This window comes from Elgaria multicarinata, chromosome 18, assembly GCF_023053635.1.
Source record: "Elgaria multicarinata webbii isolate HBS135686 ecotype San Diego chromosome 18, rElgMul1.1.pri, whole genome shotgun sequence".
In the NCBI taxonomy this organism is placed as follows: Eukaryota; Metazoa; Chordata; class Lepidosauria; order Squamata; family Anguidae; genus Elgaria; species Elgaria multicarinata.
Genome location: NC_086188.1, coordinates 7,188,825 through 7,210,000, shown reverse-complemented (window position 1 = coordinate 7,210,000; position 21,176 = coordinate 7,188,825). Strand labels below are relative to the sequence as shown.

General features: G+C 44.2%; 1 protein-coding gene across 1 annotated transcript in view; it reads left to right on the top strand.

Moving 5' to 3' along the window:
- RIMBP2 (RIMS binding protein 2) overlaps positions 1–21,176 on the top strand; it is a 195,815-nt gene that overhangs the window by 135,341 nt on the left and 39,298 nt on the right. Inside the window, exons 9-11 of the mRNA XM_063143936.1 lie at positions 2,457–2,477; positions 8,999–9,203; positions 16,862–17,013. Coding sequence (XP_063000006.1) covers positions 2,457–2,477; positions 8,999–9,203; positions 16,862–17,013 — 378 coding nt within the window. The remainder of the gene's footprint in view (positions 1–2,456; positions 2,478–8,998; positions 9,204–16,861; positions 17,014–21,176) is intronic.

The following is a 21,176-nucleotide window of genomic DNA, read 5'->3' as shown; positions in this document are numbered from 1 at the left end:
TACTAGTGATGTGGACCGGAAGTCTGGATTGCCCCTAGTTAACTGCTGTCCTTATATTTGTCCTTTGAGGATTCATTGTTAAATTTGCGGGTCTGGGTGCAAGTTACTCGCTTTGCCCTCTTTCAAGGTTCTGCCCCCTTCCCCCAGATCCATACAAGTTAAAACTCGGAGTTGGGGATCTTGATACAGCTTAACTTTAACAAACCTGTATGGTAAATGTACACACACACACGAGCCCTTGAGCACGACTGGTAGGGCACTCCTTGTCTTCCTGTTGTATCTTGAACCGCAAGAACAAACCCATTCATGGTTCTTAAAACAATGCAGGACAGGCAATTTCAGAGTGAAATTAATACTGCAATGAGCAGATGGAGTGAAACTATCAGCAATGGGGGTGGGGTGGGAGAGACCTCAAACAGAAATGGAAGTCAGCTACTCCGGTATGTAATGAGGAGAACTCTGCCAAAGGAGAGACCAGAGGAGAAGAGGGATTGAGAGGCCTTTGCTTAAGTTTTGGCCCACAAGGGCAGAACTAAAATCGCTGCCCCTACTTGCCGACCAAGGGTTAAGGTTTTTCTTCCTTCCTTTAAAAGTTTTTATGCCTTCACGGCAAAGCGTTATCTGTGAAATTTCATTGTTACTGCCAAATATATTAAAATTGATTTTTGTGTGTGTGAAAAAAACAAACAATCCCACTTCGTATAAGATAACGAACTCCAAGCGCATGCTAGAGGAAATTAGTTTGGCCGAAGTGGAAGAGGCTATTAGCAGGAAAGAGGACATGTAACCTTCTTGAAATCCCAGTTTTACCTAAATGTTCTGCTCTTCTTCACCTTTGTGATTCGCTTATTGGTCTTTCATTGCCTTTGAGCCTATTAATTTTCCCCCTGTATGTGTTCGTTTAATTGGCCTGTTGAGATTGCAAATCAGCACCATTATTGATTTTTTTTTTAATGTATGCCAATGTGGTTGCTATTAATGCATGGGTTGCGTTCCTTTTTTCCTTTTTTTAAGTGTGGTAAAGCGTATCTGCAGGCATATCTACGTTACACACTTAAAACCAGTTTCAACCTTGTGTCCAACCCTTGTATCTCCATATCAAGGAATTTGGGTAACTGAAAGTTCTGTGTAGCTAGGGTAGCCCTGTGTCCACTTTTACATGGTGGACCGAATCCTCTATTTGAAGGACCGAACTCTATTTACAGGCCTGTACTGTCCAATCCTGGTTTAAAGGTGAAGAACTATAAAAACTGTTGCCCATCAACAGTTAGCACCTATACTATAAGGCACAGGTGGAAGCAACTTCTGGCCTTCCAGATGTTTTGGCCTTCAACTCCCATCATCCTTTGCCCACCCCTGTAATAGTGAGATGTACTGTACCTTTATTTAAATTATAATAATGATTGCTAAATTTGCGTCTCTACCTCTAAATTCATGCATGCAATTTGATGCCAGTTGACGTCCTTCTTTCGCCTTCTGTGTTGGCGATTCATAAATGCCCACACTAGTAGCTAGTACTCTTTCTGCAGGCTGTGAAAGTGGAAGAGCTTTTGGGCAATTTTATTGGGGTGGATGGGAGGGGAGGGAGGCAGGAGAAAGTTGCAGATTTTGGAGGGCAAAGGTCTCATAATACAAGCACCAGAAGCCATCCTTGCCTTCTCCCTGCCCCAATTCTTGCATTAAAGCAAACTTTCCCTGTGGGTTCAAGCGGCATGAAACTGCTTCAGTATGAGGCCAGCCAGGTTGCCATGTTCCCCCCCAAATGCTTCTGCCTGAGAAATGTTACATCCTGGCAGGGCAGAGAGGGGAGGGGATGGCTCCCACTGGCTAGAGGGAGGCTGCCATTGTTTTATTCTAACAGTGCCTCAGTCAGATTGACACTGTCATTGTGTAGCGTCATTTTGACCAAGGCATTCTGGGAAACCTGGCAGCCCAATTGAGCATCGATTGCAACAGCTCTGTGCCGCTTGAAAAACTTGGCTATCAAGCACAACTTCAGATGGACAGGTGAAGGAGATACTGATGCTGCCATTTTTATTTTTACCAGTAATCACCCATCCCTGCAAACATTGCAACTTTCTCCCATCCTTCTCCTCCACCCCTCAAGATGCCTCATGTTTGCCAGGAAAGTTTCTCTTTGGGACCATGACTGGTTCCTTGGAGGTTCTGGAGACTTTGAACGAAGGCTGCCCAATGCTCTTTCCAAAGTGCGATTCCCAGGATTCTTTGCAGCAAGCCACAATATTTAAACTGGATGTGAAACAGGTTTGCACTCATAGCATGGATATGCTCGACATATGTGTCAGTTGGAAATGTGCGAAAGGGGAGGGGGGAGTGTTTTCTAATCTGTTGTATGGCGCTTTTTTGGTTTTGTTGTTTTACAAATCTTTCTTTTGTTCCACATCTTTTCCCCCTATGTCTTCGTGTTTGTGTATATTGCTTTGCTCTTCATCCAGACCACCTTGGACAGCATGCAGGTATTTCAGACTGGGGCAGGTGAATACCTCCCCTATCCTTCACCCCACACCCCGCACCAATTGCTAATGCTAAATGAATGTTGCCTACCTTTGCATGAAATGCACACAGTAGAATCATTGTTACAAAAGCATGCTTAGCTACTGATACGGATACCCCTGGGCGGGGTGGGGGAATCAAAGTCCATCGTATACCCTTCCAGCCGTGAGCCTTGGCACAAAGAGTGATTCATGAATGGCAAGCTCTCAAGGCGCACATTTTGATGTCAACGACCAATCTTACCAGCATGCCCAGTAAGAATGGTTCCAAACTTTCGTGCAAAGCCGTCACTTTCAGGTTGCGTGTGGATTTCATCTGAGTTCAGATTACTTGGCTGGCTGGCTGATTAATGGGAAGACAAAGTTGGGTACTCTCAGCTCCACAATTCTTCCTTTGTGAAGAGAGAAGTCTGGAGGCGTTGTTTTGTTTGTTACAAACCCTGCAAATTGAGCATGAGGCAGTGGGCAAGTCCTCCAACAGATAGTGTTAATTAGCAATACACACACACACACACACACACCCTTTTGCCAGCTTGCTGGAAAATGCAGTCATTTTCCCCCTTCAGGAGTCATGTTCAAAACTGCTACAGTGGGCATGTCTAGACCATGCCTTATCCCGGGGATTGCCCCGGGATCATCCCTGTGCATCCATATGACACACAGGGGATCCTGGGGGCAGGGAGGGATGATCCCTGCCTTTCCCTGGGATAACTGGGATGGCTTTTACCCCAGGTTTTCCCGCAGTCTCAGGATCATCCTGAGACCGCGGGAAGTGTGGGCGGCCATCCCAGCTTCGTCCCAGCTCCTTGTGAGTAAATGCGAAGATCTGGGAACCGGGCATGGGGCATGGAGCTCTTCAGGAGCTCTGTGCCCATCAGAGGTGGGAGGGGGGAGCTGGATCTTTATTTCTTTTTAACAAAAAGTTACCTTTTTGATGGAGCCCTCATGCGCTCATCTTCAACAATAATACAAAAATGGCTGGCGTGACGTCCTCCTTCCTCCCGGGACATTGCGTGTCACATGTGGACTGAGGGGGAAGATCTTGCGATCACCATATTGTGAGATCCTCCCCCTCCTCTCCCCTGGTGTAGACACGCCCAATGTTTTTCTCCCAAAAGCAAAAAAAAAGAGGAACCCTCACTGTGAGATTGAAAAGAAAGGAAAAAGATCCACCAACGCTCCTGAAGTTGAGCGCACAAAATACAGGGAACCCAATGTGTTCTGCATCTACCAAAGGCCTTAACACGATTTATCCTAGCCAGCAGTCATATAATGAATGTCAATGGACATTTAGCAAACATTTAATAAACATACAGCAAAGTTACTGGTGATTAACAAGGACAAACACATGTCATAAACGTGAAAGAATACAAACAAGGGAAAACGTATAAATGTAATATTAAACGATGACTCCGGATTGTAGGCACCGTTTCCAACTTGGTCAGTAATACACGTTTTCAATTTTCAAAAGTTAAGCATTCGCCATAACATAAACATAGAAGCTTGGCATGTTGGCTGCAGGTTCTAACCTCCGTGGTAGACTGCTGAAATACCGACAAATAAATGAACATTGGTAAAAAATTAAGATCCACTATGATTCCATTGGGCTTTACCCTTTATAAAAATGGTAAGCAAACCTTAGGAAAGGAATGGTAATCATTACCTTCCGGTGCGCTCAACTTCAGGAGTGTTGGTGGATCGCTCCCCTTTCTTTTCAGTGCTTCTCTCCAGCCTCCACCCAAACAAGTGGAGCAGCGTGTTCAGTAACCAATAACCAATATAATAATCAAAGCTTATTTAAGCAACCACAGTGATGTGGGGCAGAATGTTGCTTTATTTTTTTTTCCGCACAGAATTTTCCGTTTCATAAGTTCATTAGTAACGAATGGATGCCAAATGTGAATATGCACTATTAAGCTTGGCAGTTTCAAAGTTGTAATTAGTGGGGGGGGGGTTTCAGGTGATTATCCCCAGCACGTATGTGAGATAACACACAGAAGTCATTGAAATACATGTTGGACTCGATGGCCTTGTAGGCTCCTTCCAACTCTGCTATTCTATGATTCTATGTGTGTCTCAGTGTGAAACGAAACTCATAAATAGTGACAGCAAAATTAAAGGTGCTCCAACAGTGGAAACAAGTTGAACTCTGTCGAAATAAAAGAGTGGTTGTTAACGAATCATGCATAGCTTTGGGTTGCTAAAATTTATTAGTGCATCAACAGTTTTCAGTACCTCTCCTAGGGTGACCATATTTGGGAAACGAAAAAAGAGGACACCTAGTGTGTGTGTGGGGGGGAAGCAGCTTTCTGAGTCCTGCAGAAAGTACGTTATTCCCCCGCCACCTTAAAGAACCCGATTGGAGTGGAGGAGGGGAAAGGATTTCATTCTGCACCACCACCATCCACTCCAATTGGGGCCTTTTCTATAATGTCCACAAATGACCTACTTTCCCCTTTAAGACCTCAACTGGAGCTCGGGGTGGGGGAATGACGTGCCTCAAGAAAGCATGTCATTCCCTCCTGCCAAGCTAATGGCAGCCATAAAGGGGAAGGTGTGTCATTCCAGGACATTATTGAAAATTATAGAAAATCCCCCCTGACACCATGGAAAGAACAAAAACCAGGACAAATCCGGGGAAATCCTGACAGTTGGTCACCCTAACCTCTCCCCTCCTTAATTTTAAACAATTCAAAGGAATTACATGCTATTGACTTCATTTTTTTTTACAAGTATTCCAATAATAATCTCTCCATAATATAACATTTAATTTACATTAAGTGTGCTTTAATTTCCCTTCTCAAATATTTGTGTTGGGAGTAAAACCACCGAAAACATAAGAATCCCCCCTTTTTTTTTAGCTTTGCTTATCAAATACAAGTAAACATATTACATTAGAGATGCTACAATCAGATTTTATTTTTATTTTTTTATGGAAACTGAAAATTTGATGCAAACTACTCAGAGATCCACCTAAAAGTTTGGCTTGCTTTTCTGAGTCTGGAAGCTAAACAAAAAAACAGGACTAGGATTCTTGGCTTATGATCTAAAGCCTTTCTCCCATTCCAGCTCGAAATATAGAACAAACTGATTTGACAGTGTCTGGAAGTTATTTGTGTTGTGTTTGGTGGTGGTGTTTGCTTTTTAATTAAAAAAAATGTGAGCTGCTGAATATTTTCAGGAATGCAGAGTTTTGAATATATGTTAGGGCCAATTCACAGGACGGTTTTACCATAGGTCAATTACTGGGCAAGTGGTGATTATAAGAATCGTCGTGCAGGATTAGGCCAAAGGTTCCTCTAGTTCAGCACTCTAACTGTGGCCAACTAGATGCCCCAGGAAGCGTCTACAAAGCAAGGGATAACGAGGAGACGTTGTCCCCTTTTCATTTGACCCAACGTCTGGAAATCAGATCTGTATTCTTTCTGAGCACGGGGAGTCCATTCATAGCAAGCATGGCTAATAAACACTGATAGTCCTAATCTCCATGAAGTCGTGATGATAATTTCTACCAGGCATTGATTTCACAGTGAAACAGTCATTTGGTTGCTTCACTGCACACCCAGATCACAGCTTGTATGCTCAGCCTTCTCTTCTTTGTGTGTGGTGGCATGGTGAGCTGAAATCTAGGAGCTTAATGGTGTGATCAGATTGCTTCTTTGCTGCAGCTTCAGTGTTCAGTAAACTGCATTGCTGGTAGAACACCAGATCAAAAGTAGAATATAGAATACCCTTTTATGAAATCCCAATTTCTGTACTTGGCATCTCCAATGGGGGAGACGGGACCTTACTTCACAGAGCTGGGGAAGACCACTTCCTTTTTTAATATATATATATATATATATATATATATATATATATATATATATATTTTATTTTCTACAATACTTAAACATACACCATTACAATTAAAAACAACAACATACTACATAAATGTTGATTAACATTAATATCGTATCTATATAACATAATCAAACTTAACATACAAGTGCACCCCCCACCTCGGGATCTCATTCCTGATTCCAAAATCTCATCCTTTCTTCTGCTGGCGGTTTCCCACTTCCCTTAAAAAACACGAATATTAGGAACTGTTTCCAGATTCCTTCAAAATCATTTGTTTTAGCTATACCTCTTCTCAATTTAATATTACAAGTCAATTTATCATTAATAGCTATATCCCATACTTCTTTGTACCATTCTTCAATACAATAATCTCCTTGAATCTTCCAGTTCCTAGCTACAATCAATCTTGCTGCAGTCAGCAAATTCGATATCAATTCCTTAATTTCCTTTTTACATTTTAAATCTTCAAATAGTGACAGTAATGCGACTTTTGGTGTTCGTTCTATCTTCATTCCCACAATTTCTTCAATCTCCAAAAACACCATCTTCCACAATTTTTGTACATATTTGCATTCCCACCACATATGTAAATACGTTCCTTTTCCCCCAATCCAGAGAGCTTGGCCAAATGGATCCTGGGCCTCACTTAACTCGAAAGCTGGTTTCTTATAACTAGGGCTCTGTGAGCTAAAACAAACACCCCAAAATTCTGCACTGATGCGAAACTGAAAACACCACAAAAAAGAAAAGGTGAATTCTATAACCCCCCCTAAATTATTTGTTCCTTCATTTATGCACTGAGGTTGCAATCCTATATACACTTACCTGGGAGTAATTCCCATTGGACTCAATGGGACGTACTTCTGAGCAGACATTTACAGGGTTTCACTGCTTGTTAACTTCCCACTGTTTGGACCCAAATATGTCCTTAATGTGCATGATTTCTTTTTCTTTCTTGTTTTGCATAATTTTTATTTTCCATTTAAAAAACTGTTTTGTACAATTTATGGTGTTTCTGCTGGTTGTCGTGAAGAGGAGCATAAGAATATTTAAGAAGGGCCATGCTGGATTCGACCAAGGGTCCATCTAACCCACGTTCCCCAGCAACTAGGAAGTTGGGATGTATGGATTTTGTTCAACCTATTCTGCCTGTGCTTCACAGATTGTCAGGACTCTTTCATTCTGTCATCCGCTCATTGATGGCATCAGGTTTTTTTTAGGGATGTTCAAGAATTTCATTCCGCTTGAGCTAATGCACGTTAGTGCAAGTGTGAATTTGTACAAATCCCATTAAAAAAATTGTCTGCAAGTCCACGGAATCCACGCAACTCAGAAAAGGCCATTCTGCTGCGGAATCTGCAGCTCGGATTCATAGAAATCTGAACTCATTTGAATCCGTTGCTGATTTCTCCTTGAAAATCTTATTCAGCCATTCCCCAAACATGTGAGGTTGCACTAGGCACTGACAGTGCTATCATTCATTCACTGAGTCATTCAATCAATCTGTGTCCCATCTTTTTGTCACTTAGTTCAAGGCAGTATACACAGGTCCCTCCCTGCTCCCTAGTGTTAACCTCACAACATCCCTGCAAGACAAGTTAGGCTCAGAGTCGGTGACCCAAGGTCCAGGGTCTCCTAGTGAGCACCATGGCTAAATGGGGATTTACGCTTAACTCTCCAAGTCCTAGTGGTCTGATACATGCATCACACTGGCTCTCACTACACCATGCTGGCTCCGTCTTCCCAACCTTTAAAAAGAGCGAGATTTTTTTTTTCCGGGAAGATGAATTCTGTACCCAACACCACAACCAGCAGCCTTCCTCCTATGCTCCTGTTGAATCACACCAGGCGCACAACTCTTGCTTATATTCTTCCAGGTTGTCATGCTAAGATAATTACGTGATGGGGAAACAGGGGCTCCCAGTTTGCTCTTTGCAGTTTGGTCTCGGCACTCTTAATGGGCACGGTTTACACGATACCTTTGGACGTCCACGGGTTCAACTGGTCTTGGGCATGCGCTCATGTGAAAAATTGTAATATGTAAACCGGGCAATAGTGTGTCCAGCAGTGACTGTGATGGCAGCAGGCATTTTATTCCATGAGCCGTGTTCTCAGTGCTCCCCCCCCCATACAAATGTGCCTTTGACCCAGCTGAGATCAGCTGGAAATACAGTTTCTATTAACTTCTGCTTCCACGTGGAGGTTATGCACATCAGCAGTGTGATTTGCACGATAGCGGCAGCCCCTTCCAAGCCCAAAAGTTGATCACACACATCCCAATGGTTCATACAACCGTGGCACCTTAGTGCATCCTTTCCCAAGCTGGCTTCCTCCAGATGTGTACCTCCAACTCCCAGCATTCTCCAACCGGCATGGGGGTCATGCTGCCCTCATTGAATTCTGGCTGGGTTTCCCTCGGCGAGTGCCTGGGAACTGCTGAGCATTTCAGCTGGACCGATAGGCAGAAGTCACCAAATTTACCTATTCCATTTGATCTTGTGGGGCGGTAAACCTAGGAATGGCCATGTGGGCAAGGGAAAGATCTGGGCTGCGCCAGCCCTTTGGAACCCTGATGCGCACGTGTGGCATGCCTCTTCATCCTGCCCACCCCTCCATCTCTTCTCTGTTCTCAATTTGCCCAGGCCAAGGTTCGCGAGCTAGAGGAGAAATGTCGGACGCAGAGCGAGCAGTTTAACCTCTTGTCCAAGGAACTGGAAAGGTTTCGGCAGCAAGCTGGGAAGATTGATCTCCTGAGTAGCAGTGCGTTGGCATCCGTGGATATCCCTGTCTCACCTAGCAAATCCTTGTCCCAATTAATGAATGGAATTGCCACCTCCTTAGGCAAAGGTGAGAGTGAGCACTTTGGTTCAAAGCTGCCCGTAGAATGTCTAGAAAGTTCTGCTCTGGTCTAGAAAATCCTGGAGGCTTCATTCATTATGATGATTAGCATGAGTTACAGCTCTGTTTGAAATGTACCACTTCAGTCTGTAGGAAGAGGGTCTGTCTGCCTTAGATAGATGGAAGTGGAGGGGAGGTGGGATTGTGAAATCAGTATATCAGGGAGAGAACTAGCTTAAAATTTGTCTCCTTGGATTACCAGAGCGTCCAGGTTATCTGAGAGACCGTATTCTCCCTTATGAGCCTGCCCGTGCTTTGAGATCTTCTGGAGAAGGCCTTCTTTCAGTCCCACCATCTTCACAGGCGCGCTTGGTGGGAACACGGGAGAGGGCCTTCTCGGTGGCTGCTCCAGTGCTTTGGAACTCACTTCCCGGGGAAGCTAGGCTGGCTCCCTCCTTGATGGGCTTTCGGAAGCAGGCAAAAAGTTGTTTGTTCCAGCAGGCCTTTGGCGAATAATCTGGTCCTCCATCTATGTTAAGGACTTGTAAAGTTTATGTTTTAATATTGTTGTTGGGTTTTTTGTACATTTCTTTTCCTAGGTTTAAAATGTATATATTTCAAATTTTGTACGGCTGCCTTGAGGCCCAGTATTGGGCAAAAGGTGGGATAATAATAATAATAATAATAATAATAATAATAATAATAATAATAATAATAATAATAATTTGGCCAAACATTCAATCCAGGTCCTTCCATATATTTGACCTGCAACTCATCATCCCTGACCATTGGCTATCCTGGCCGGGGCTGATGGAAGTTGTAAGCCAATGTATCGGAAGGCGCCCAGCTTGAGGAAGGTTGCTTTGAGTATTTATATCCCCCAGCAGGCTGAAGTGGTGCGGTCTCAACGGGGATGTGACATGATTATTCTGAATGCGTAGACTGGCTCTCGGATGCACTGGAGGGAAAGGGAGTTGTTGATTTAACGTTTGCTTTTGTACGACCAATGGGGCTTGCATAAGAGAATGCCCTAGTGGATTGGTCCCTATATCACCCACCCCCCTGCAATCCCTGCCTTAATAAGGAAGACTTAACAAACTCACTGAAGTACATTCCAGAAGTCTTCAGTCCTTCGCCGTGAAAACCCAAACCAAATAACATCTTGTGAAATGTCTTTTCACTTTGCTTTTTAAGGCATCGGAGGAAGTAAGGATCTAGAAATGCAAGAAGATGGTTACAGAATAATTTCAGACCAAATTCCTCTTGCCTTTCTGATTCGAATGTTCCTTTAGGCTGTGTGTTTCCCAAACCAACACGTAAAACTCCCCCAAGGGGGTGGGAGGTGGCTGGGGTGGTACGGCTGGGTCTTTTCTATTTCGCCCGTAGCGGCTACCACTAATGAGCTGAGCCTCGGCTTGCTAGTTTGCTTCCAGTGCATAAATAATTTGCAAAGGTCACAGCAGCAGCATTGACGGGAGGTTATCCGAGGACAGTTGGAATAGCTCCGGCATGTTGATTTGTGCACACAGCCCGGCCTAGCATCGCGGTCGATCCTCTGCTGAGGTTTTGCATTGGCAGGTTGGGCCAATCCAGATGTTGACTTAGGACCAAAAGGGTGGGGCATTAGCTTTGAACCCTAAAAAGATTGCAGGGTGGGGGGAAAGAGTGAGACTTTCCTTCGCCTCTGCTTTATCTCCCCTGACATAAACACTTCTTGTTTGGCCCTTACCTGCCAGTGGAGGAAGAAATCCCAAAGCGAATTCAAGGAAAGCTAACTGGATTCAATCCAGAGCCCAGCAGACACACAGATCTGAGCAATCAAGATTCCAGTTGAATAGAACTTTACCCAGCCCTCCAAATAAAATCTACTGGGCTGGCTTCCACTCTACAAAGATACAATATAAGAATGATACAACAGGCAAAAAGACATCAGGTAAAAGCAGCGTGAACTCCCACCTGCTTTATGGCGAAACGTTCAGTAGTATTAACATAAGCATTGGCTTGTTGGATCAGACCCAGGGTCCAGCTAAGCCAAGCATCCTTTTTTCATCAATAACCAGCCAGATGCCCTGGAAAGCAGAACATGGCGATGAAGTTCATTTCCTGTTCTTCGTTCCCAACGTCTGGTGCTCAAAGGCATTTGGCTGGAGAGGGACGATTATTTATTTTCAGATAGTTGAAGACTATTTGGAAGAGGGATCGTGGCTCAGGGCTTACACGCTCATTCTGCCTTTGCCTCTGCTTAAACAGGTTTTGTAGGGGGTTGCATTTTATTTATTTATTTATTTATTTATTGCATTTCTATACCGCCCAATAGCCGGAGCTCTCTGGGCGGTTCACAAAATTAAGTCCATTCAAAGTATAAAACAACAGTACAAAACCATAATATGAAATACAATATAAAAGCACAACCAAGATTTTTTTTTTAAAAAAAAAAACAGCAGCAATGCAAAAATACAAATTTAAATTACAAATTTAAAACAGCAAAGTTAAAATTAATTTATAGACTGTTAAAATACTGGGAGAATAAAAAGGTCTTCACCTGGCGTCTAAAAGAATATAGTGTAGGTGCTAGACAGACCTCTCTAAGGAGCTCATTCTACAGCCGGGGTGCCACAGCAGAGAAGGCCCTTCATCCTGGTAGCCACCTGCCTCACTTCCTTTGGCAGGGGCTCACGGAGAAGGACCCCTGATGATGACCTTAGGGTCCAGGCAAGTACATATGGGAGGAGGTGTTCCTTCAGATAGCCTGGCCCCAAGCTGTTTAGGGCTTTAAATGTTAATACCAGCACTTTGAATTGGGCCCAGTTATATGATTTTAAAAGCCTGCACAAACAGTTCGAACTGAAGCAACAGTGGAAGAAAATGTGTGTGAGCGTGTGGGACAGAGAGAGAGAGAGAGAGGGAGGGAGAGTATACACACTATGGCATGAGTGGGCAACTCATGGCTCTCCAAGTTTTGGCCTACAACTCCCATGATCCCTCACCATTGGCTATGCTGGTTGAGGCTGATGGGAATTGTAGGACAAAACAGCTGGAGGGTCATTGATTGTCCACCCCTGCACTAGATGGGAAACGATGCCTCTCTCAAACCATTTTCAACTCTCTTAAAGCTGTTGACTGTATCCAAATTTCTGCTCCAGAAAACGGATGTTCTGTTTTCTTATCCAGTAGTAAACTAAAATTATATTGGGGAGTGTGGGAGAGAATTGTAGATGCAGTGAGGGAAACAGATGTAGGGCTATCCCCAGGGAGAAACGGTTCAGTGCACTGTTAGAAAGACAGCTGGATTTGGGCATTTTTGGAAAATAAGGTGGGAAAGGATGGGAAGCGAAGTAGCTACTTTGCATTATTGCTTTAGGTATAAGTGAGGAGAGTGAATATTTAAGTTGTTGTCTTTAAAACCATCCCTCGAAAGAAAGTTCGGAAACAACATTTCCAAGGGTCCAAAGTTCTAAAAGGTGAATTCTGCAATGTTGTCACGTTTCGAATTTGTATCCGATTTACACTAGTGCACACCTTGAAGCGTTTCGGCACTTGTAAAGATGCAGCGAATTTCAAAGCAAACTAACAAACAAAAACCTGGTCGGATTGGATTAGATTGTGCAACTCAAATCCACTTGGGGGAAAAAAAGATGTATCTTCTAACCGCAGCCAATTGAAATCTGTTTTGGAAAGGAGGATAACTATCTTCCCAGTGAAGCCAATCAGTAAGATTTGCTGTTCATCAGATATGGAGGACAACCTAATGCTCTCTCAGGCATTCAGAATTGTTCATAATGGATCAATCAATTGCATGAATTGTCTTGTGCAAATACTCTTCAAGCGCCAGCAGCTAATTTGTGCTCTGAGACCTTTAAATTAAGAAGTCCGTCACATTGTAGTGTCTGCTTCTGGTGAACGCTTTCGTGGTGAGCAGGGTTTGTGCCAGCAACGGAAGCAGGAGGAGGCTCATAGAGTGAGCAAGATTGCCTGGGTTTTGTTTAGGTCCATTCTACGCACTACACGGCACCAACCCCAGGTTGGCCATTGAGAGGGCTGGCCCTGCCATTAAGCAGGGTGAGGCAACATGCTTCAGGTGGTAGATGCTGGTAGGCCACCCACCCAGTTGTTCCTCCTGATCCCCTCAGAGATTCCCATTTTTTGGAGGACAGAACTGTGCCTGCCATGTGACCCTCTAATTGTCTGCTGCCCTCAGCTGAGTTGCTGGACTATGTCCCATTGTCAGGGTTGAAATAAGATTCAGCTGCTGTAGGTGGATTGGTGGGGGCGCCATCTTGTCCTTTGCCTCTTGGGCTGGTTGTGTACACTACAGCCCTATTCAAGAGCACATTAACCATCCACTTCCATTGGTATGAGGGCAAGAGCTGGCCCCATCCCATCCGTCACAGCCCAACCCCCATGCGGAAGGTTCTGGAAGCCCAAGGAGATGGACTGAGCAGGATTGAAGGAAGCCCTTTCTCTATGGCCCTGTTCAGAAGACACCTTAAACCATGGCTTTAACCATGGTGAATAACGCAAAAAGCCTTATTCACCGTGGTTAAAGCCATAGTTTAAGGTGTCTTCTGAACACAGCCTGGCTTTCTGGCTTAACCACCATGGCTAAAGCCATGGTTTAAGGTGTCTTCTGAATGGGTTCACCGTGTGTTATAGCCTTTGAGAAACAGCAGCAGCTGAGCACGTCTTTCCCACGCATGCTTTGCAGGAACAGAGAAAGCGTTATTGGGGGTCAAAATCCCAGGCAGGTGAAGCAGAAAGCCACACATTGATTATTTCAGCTTTCAGCCTACATGTAATTCCATGATTATCTTCCCCTAAGATCTTTCTAAAATATCAGGTAGAGCAGCTGCAGGTGGATTCAGATTGAGCAGAAGGACCAGCAAGTGTAGGATGGGCTGTTTAACCCTTTCCTCCCCAGGCATTTGTCCAGTCAGCCTTACCTCTCCAGGTGCCTTTCTCTGCAAGAGATCAAAGTTATGGAGACGTTTGGAATCCATCCATGATCAGCACTTTGGACAAGACAGGATGTCCGAACCAAGGGAGAGGCGAAGCATTCAGCCCTTGCCTTTGCCTCTCTCCAAGAGGTTGGGTCCCATCTGACATAGTGGTCCTTTAATCTGTGGCTGTTCAGCATGCACAGGATGAGGCCCTCAGCTCTTAGCAGAGGTCCATAAACGCCACACCAACCTGCCTCTGCAAGGTGGCATTTTGGAAAAGAAGTTGGGGCACGGGGTAGACGTGCTGTATGATGTCCCCCCCTCCCCACTCCATTGTTGTTCCTCTGGAAGCCGCAAATACAGAAGCAGAAAGTGGAGCTTAATTATACTGGCAGCAACAGCAGCAGTAGCAAAGCCAGAGAGTCCAATTTAGGACAGTGCTGACATCCTCAGATATCGGAGCCACTCTGCATTCCTCTCTGTCCCCCTGTAACGCAATAATTCTGTGGCCTTCCTTTTCAGAATCTGCATGCAGTTTAGGGTAAAATCTGGTTCATAGTCAGTTCACAAAGGTACTTTGCTATTACATGCCCTGCACCCACTCATATCCTTTCTGCTATTTTCTACTCTCTGATACCCCATCCACCACTGGAACGTAGCCTCCAAGAGTTTCAACAAAATTGAAATTGGCCTCTGGCTGAAAAAAATTCCTAGGTTAGAAGGAAACTATGAGGGATACATCCACCCCCTACTTTAGAAGTGTGGGGAGATGCTATATTACCCCCTCCTGCTTTCTGGGAGGGGCACATTCACTGCAAATCCATCTGGAAATCTGCAATATATTTTTTCAGTTGGAAAATGTCTGCCAGGCTACAAGGACACCATCGTGCAGAGTCTTGCTGAAGCCTGCAAATGAGGGCCCAGTTTATGTGCAGCATTCGCACCGTGGCACAGTTATTCGTGGCAGGAAGAAAGATCTGTGCTGGCGTGAAGATGTACTTGGCGAAACTACACGGTGAACCATTGCCTATGAAAACTGTTTACCACGTGAAAGCAATCACCAGCACAGACCTCTCTACACATTCAGGGGTTGGGTTCCCCCCCCCAGCTGTGCACCTTAAGACTGTTGACGTATTATGGGAGGAAATGTAAGGTGGCAAAGGGACAGATGAAATCAAGAGAGCCGGGATCAGCTGCAACAGCTGTCGAGTGTGTACTTGGCCATAAACCTGGGTTCCCTGCAGGTCATGTGTGAAACAGCCTGAGGTCGGGTGCATTAAAGTGGCACATATGCACTCATCCTTAGCAAGTTCCTTTTCTGCTTCATATCCACCAAATTTCCTTCTCCCTGCCCCCTTCCCGGACTCTCTAGCCAAGGACCCATCAGCCATTGTTCAACTGTAAGCAAGGATAGCAGCTGGTCCTGCCGGGAAGCCTGAAGTCCACACTCTTTATCCCAGCGGGGTGCTCTGCATCTCCGTCTATGGTACAAGCAATTTCTCAGGGCAGTTGTGAAGTGAAGGCTGTTTCTCAGAGATGCTATATATCATAGTGGTTCAGATGTTTGAGAACAGGCTGCAGTATGTCATAGACTGTTAATTTCCAGGTGGTGGTGTTCTGAAGAACAGAGAGAAGTGTCGTTGGTGCCAAATGTCAATGGACACAACCATTTCGCACAAAAGTAAATGCCCTCCCAACCCTTTTTGCGTGAGCTGCTGTCTCTGTGTAGTAGTTCTTTTCCTTCATATGTTCCCAGCCAATCAGAGATCACACTGTGAACATGGTTGCATCAGGTAGTCTTTGGTAGTTCTTCTCCTTCTTATGTCCCAGGCAATCAGGGATCACGTAAACATGGCTGTATCAGGTAGCTTTTAGTAGTTCTTCTTATGTTCCCAGCCAATCAGGGATCACACTGTGAACATGGTTGCATCAGGTAGTCTTTGGTAGTTCTTCTCCTTCTTATGTCCCAGGCAATCAGGGATCACGTAAACATGGCTGTACCAGGTAGCTTTTAGTAGTTCTTCTTATGTTCCCAGGCAATCAGGGATCACACTGTGAACATGGTTGCATCAGGTAGCCTTTAGTAATTCTTCTCCTTCATATGTTTCCAGGCAATCAGGGATCCCATTGTGAACATGATTGCATCAGGTAGCCAATCTGATTTGGCTATGTGGCAATGTTGGTATGTCACACGCATTCTGAATGCGGGGTGCATGGGGGGATGCAAAATGCTGGATATGGATTATTGCAAATCTTCCATCTGATTTAGTTCGCGGGAATGTCTGTCTTTTGATTACAAACCTTGTTCCCCAGCGACAAAGTGGTTTCTGCCTTTAATGGATAAGATTTAAAGGAGAAACTTCAGTAAAGGAGCTGAATTGATTTTACCATTAAGTCTTAATGATTGGGTATCCCTGTGATAACACTAATAAAATAAAGGTGGTTGTTGTTATTATTTTAAAGCCCTATTGGAACAATCCCAAGACATAGTTTGAATAATGGAGTTGGGGGAATCTAGGGGCTCCTTAATGAAACCCACAAGCCCCACACCCTGACTCTCATCTAATCTGACCAAATCATATCCCTTCCTGTAGCCTTCTAAAAACTCAGAAGGGTGTCACAAAGGGGGCCCAGCCCTCACTGCCTCCCCCAACCTGGTAATTTCCCCAACCCACTAAATTTTCCAGTATGATATCCTATGACATTCTTCCCTTTCTCCTTTCCACATAGGTCATGAAAGCTCGTCTGGAGGCCACTGTGTGATCTCAGAGTATATACGACCCCTGCAGCTATCAGGTGACAAACCGGGGCAATTGTCCATCAAGCCAACTTTCCTGTCCCGGTCACAATCTGGCAGCCCAAGATGCCGATTTGAATCAGACGTAAGTTGATCCATGCTTGTGTCTTCCTTGGCTGTGGTGAAGCAACTAGTTTAGCTAAGAATAGCTGATGATATAGATAACATGATGGTGTGCACCAGCCCTTGGGAAAGAAGTACACTAATGGAACAAGCAAACGCATCAGGATGTGGAAACGCACAGTGAGGTGGTTCAAAGATTAACACCAGGGTTTGGTGTTATGTGAACAAGAGGTCTGGCTCCTCCTTCTCCTCTGCTCCCTTATCCCTTCATGTGCTACGATTCCCTCGCTGCAATCCTGGTTTGAGGCAAACCATAGTTGGCTATTTTTCCTGAACTAACAAACAACAGTTTGGATTTCCAAATGATGGCTTGGGTTTTTTCGATTTGTACAAGTAGGAAAAATATGAATTTTCAAAGGGGCACACTTTTCCCCATTGACTGAAGTGTGAAAATGTGATATATATATATATATATATATATATATATATATATATATATATAGTGCCTTTTTAAAAATGTGCAAAAAGGTGGATTTTTAAAAGTGTGCTTTTTAAAGTGTACATATTAAGATGCACTTTTTAAAATGTTCAAAAAAATTAAATTGTTAAAATTGTGCATCCCCCCTCCCAAGTGCACATTTTTAGAAGTGCAGATTTTATTTTATTTATTTATTTATTTGTTTATTTATTACATTTTTATACCGCCCAATAGCCAAAGCTCTCTGGGTGGTTCACATTTTGCAAACATGGACACAAGTCCTGGAATTTTGGAACGTTTTCAGGTAACATGAGCTCCTGTTTGGATTCTGGGCATTTGTAAGTGATCTACAAGCTGAAAAGAAATTCTCATACATTCCTATGTATACATAAATATGAATTGTAAACAAACCCCTAGAAAAAATAGTTTCTCAATTGCTCCAGCATTGCAAGTAGGGAAGTATACTAGCACCCCCAGTGACGTCACAGGCACTGAACAATAGCTCCCTGTGCCATCCGTACTTACAAGTTCAACCGCAGCTTTTAAAGCTCAACTAAAAACTTTTCTTTTTCCTAAAGCTTTTAAAACTTGATGTTGTGCAGACTTCTACTGTTACTTTCTACTGTTAGTTTTACCCTACCCTGTGCCTGCTTACCCTACCCTGTACCTGTTTGCATTCTCTTCCCCTCCTTATTGTTTTACTATGATTTTATTAGATTGTAAGCCTATGCGGCAGGGTCTTGCTATTTACTGTTTTACTCTGTACAGCACCATGTACACTGATGGTGCTATATAAATAAATAATAATAATAATAATAATAATAATAATAATAATAATAATAATAATAATGGTGGACTCCGTTTCGCTCTCCTGTCTGGAAGAAGGGGTATGTTTTACTAAATACAGTTTTAAGGCTGCAATCCTACACATACTTACCTGGGAGTAAGTCACATTGCACTAAATAGGACTTTCTTCTAAGTAGATAGGCATAAGACTGCACTGAAAGCATGCTGCAAATCTGGTTTGACCAGAATTTGCAGCAGGTCAGGAAAAAAGTATGTGTATAAGTTTGGCAGAGATGGCAGTACCATACTCCCACCTCTCCGAAAATACGATGCCAATACAGAAACCCAGGATGAATTTTCTTCTACTGTGCTTTACTTCCCAAGCAGAGCTCGTTTTAACCGAATTGCTCACTGCTTGCCTTTTGTATTGGTAATTATGGGGAGCAGGCATACCTCCTAGGAGAATTTGGCTCCAGGCATGTTCAGCGGTGCAGTATCCAACATCTCAGAAGCCAGAGAATTATATTATGCTTGGGTGCTTCAGGAGAAATCCGGCTATGAAAAATCAAAGCCACAAAGCGGCACTCGACGTGGCAATTTCTGAAAATGCAAGCGGGCCTCGTCCATTGGACAAAGGCGCCATCCGTTTCCTGTCTCGGTGATTGATAGCGAGGCGGGGAGGAGGAGGGAAATAAGACTCCCAAAGTAATCATTATGGGTTCAGCTACGGGTTCTGTGGCATGGCAGCAAAGTGGAGAGAAAGGGCTGTGTTCTTCTCTCCACGGACTACCGGCGCATAAGACAGAAGAAAGCAACAGTACCTGCATTTTTGATTCATGGGGAGGTGGGTGGATTGAGAGGGGGTGGCTAGAAACAATAGGGGCCAGGAGTGGGGCAGGTAGAGCTCTTGATGTGAGCTGTTTTGCAGCTACCAGAGGCTTCGTAGCTGACGGGTTTGGAGTGCGGCATCTCAGCCAGGAGTCCTAATCCGGCCTTCCACAAACCCTTGGGGGTGTTTCCTGCCTCTTGTGCAGGATTTTCCCCATTCTAAACAGTTGAAATGCCTCTTCAAAGGCGTAATTACTGGCAGCAAAAGCTTTAAGCTAGACCAGTGGTTCCCAAAGTGGGCGGTACTGCCCCCTTGGGGGTGGGTGGGATTGCATAGGGGGGCGTTAAGAGGCAAGGGGGCAGCAGGGGGGCGCTTGAGGTGGTCTTTTCCGAGAAGTGCCTCTCCAGAAGGTCTTAAAACCCAGGGACATTTTTATGGGAGAAAGTAGTTTCGTCCCAAGCCATATAGGGGAAGACTCCGCACATGTATTAATACCGTTTAAGAAGAGTCCTTTTAACAGTGAATTGAAATGTTTCAAAAGCACCAAAACGCGAATGAAGAGACATACTCTACTTGGTGTGCCCTGCCACGCTGGCTGCAAAACAGAGGTGTTCGCTCTCTTTTCCCTCCCTCCCTCCTTCGGCAAGCCTGTGGCGGGTGCTTCCCATTTAAAGGGGCTGCGTGCAGGGGGCACTGGGCATGAGTTTGTGGAACCAAGGGGGCGGTTACCAGAAAAAGTTTGGGAACCACTGAGCTAGACTATGCTGGCATTTGGAAGTACGTCTGTCCCCTGGTTTTGCCATTGGCGCTATCCTACCACCGGAATGCAGTCCCGAATGCTCAGTTCACTGCTGTCGCCTGCACTTTGTATGTAGAGGATTCCAGCTATGCTCCTCAGCACCTTCAATAAAGAAAGACCCTGGCTAGCAGGTTTTGGAAAGGCTGGAATATAGTAGAAATCAGCAACTGTCCCCCCCCCCGGCCACATACAACCCATTGAGGGCTTCCATCGGAACTAGTTGCTGACAAGGGCAGGCAGCTGACAGCTAAATGGGCCAGTGGTCTGATTCGATATAAGGAGGCCTTTAGTCTGTAATAGATCCAATTGTTCTTCTGGCCTCTGAGATTTCCCCAGGCATTGAATGCCTAGTTTCAATGCTCATCATCATCTCAATCTTAATGGCTAGAACAGTGATTGGGTTTTTAATGACCCATGTGATTTTGCAAGAGGTTAGATACCAGTTCCGCCCAATACCAGTTCTTAGCGCTTTTACATTTCTTTGTTTGTTTATTTATTTGAAGCATTTCTTGGCCGCCTTTCAAGGCAGAAGCCCTCACTAGGCGGCTAATACAATCAAATCCTCTCTGGCCTTCCTTCTTCTCACATCAGTCCGTTGGTTTCTGTTCACCACTTTGCCGCGAAGATCATCTTCTTGGCTCACCGCTCTGACCATGTTACTCTACTTCTGAAATCTCTTTATTGGCTTCCAATTCACTTCAGAATCCAATATAAACGTCTCCTGTTGACCTTCAAAGCTTTTCACGGTCTAGCTCCTTCCTATCTCTCCTCTCTCATCTCACATTATTGCCCCGCTCGTGCTCTTCGCTCCTCTAATGCCATGTTTCTCACCTGCCCAAGGGTCTCTACTTCCCTTGCTTGGCTTCGTCCATTTTCTTCTGCTGCCCCTTATGCCTGGAACGCTCTTCCAGAACATTTGAGAACTACAAGTTCAATCGCAGCTTTTAAAGCTCAGCTAAAAACTTTTCTTTTTCCTAAAGCTTTTAAAACTTGATTTTGTTCTGACTTTATACTGTTAGTTTTACCCTACCCTGTGCCTGTTTACCCTACCCTGTGCCTGTTTGCATTCTCTTCCCCTCCTTATTGTTCTACTACGATTTTATTGGAATGTAAGCCTATGCGGCAGGGTCTTGCTATTTACTGTTTTACTCTGTACAGCACCATGTACATTGATGGTGCTATATAAATAAATAAATAAATAAATAAATAAATAAATAAATAAATAATAATAAATCCGTAGGAACAGTTAAAATGATGAAGGAATGAAAACCTAAACACAATAAAATAGCAATA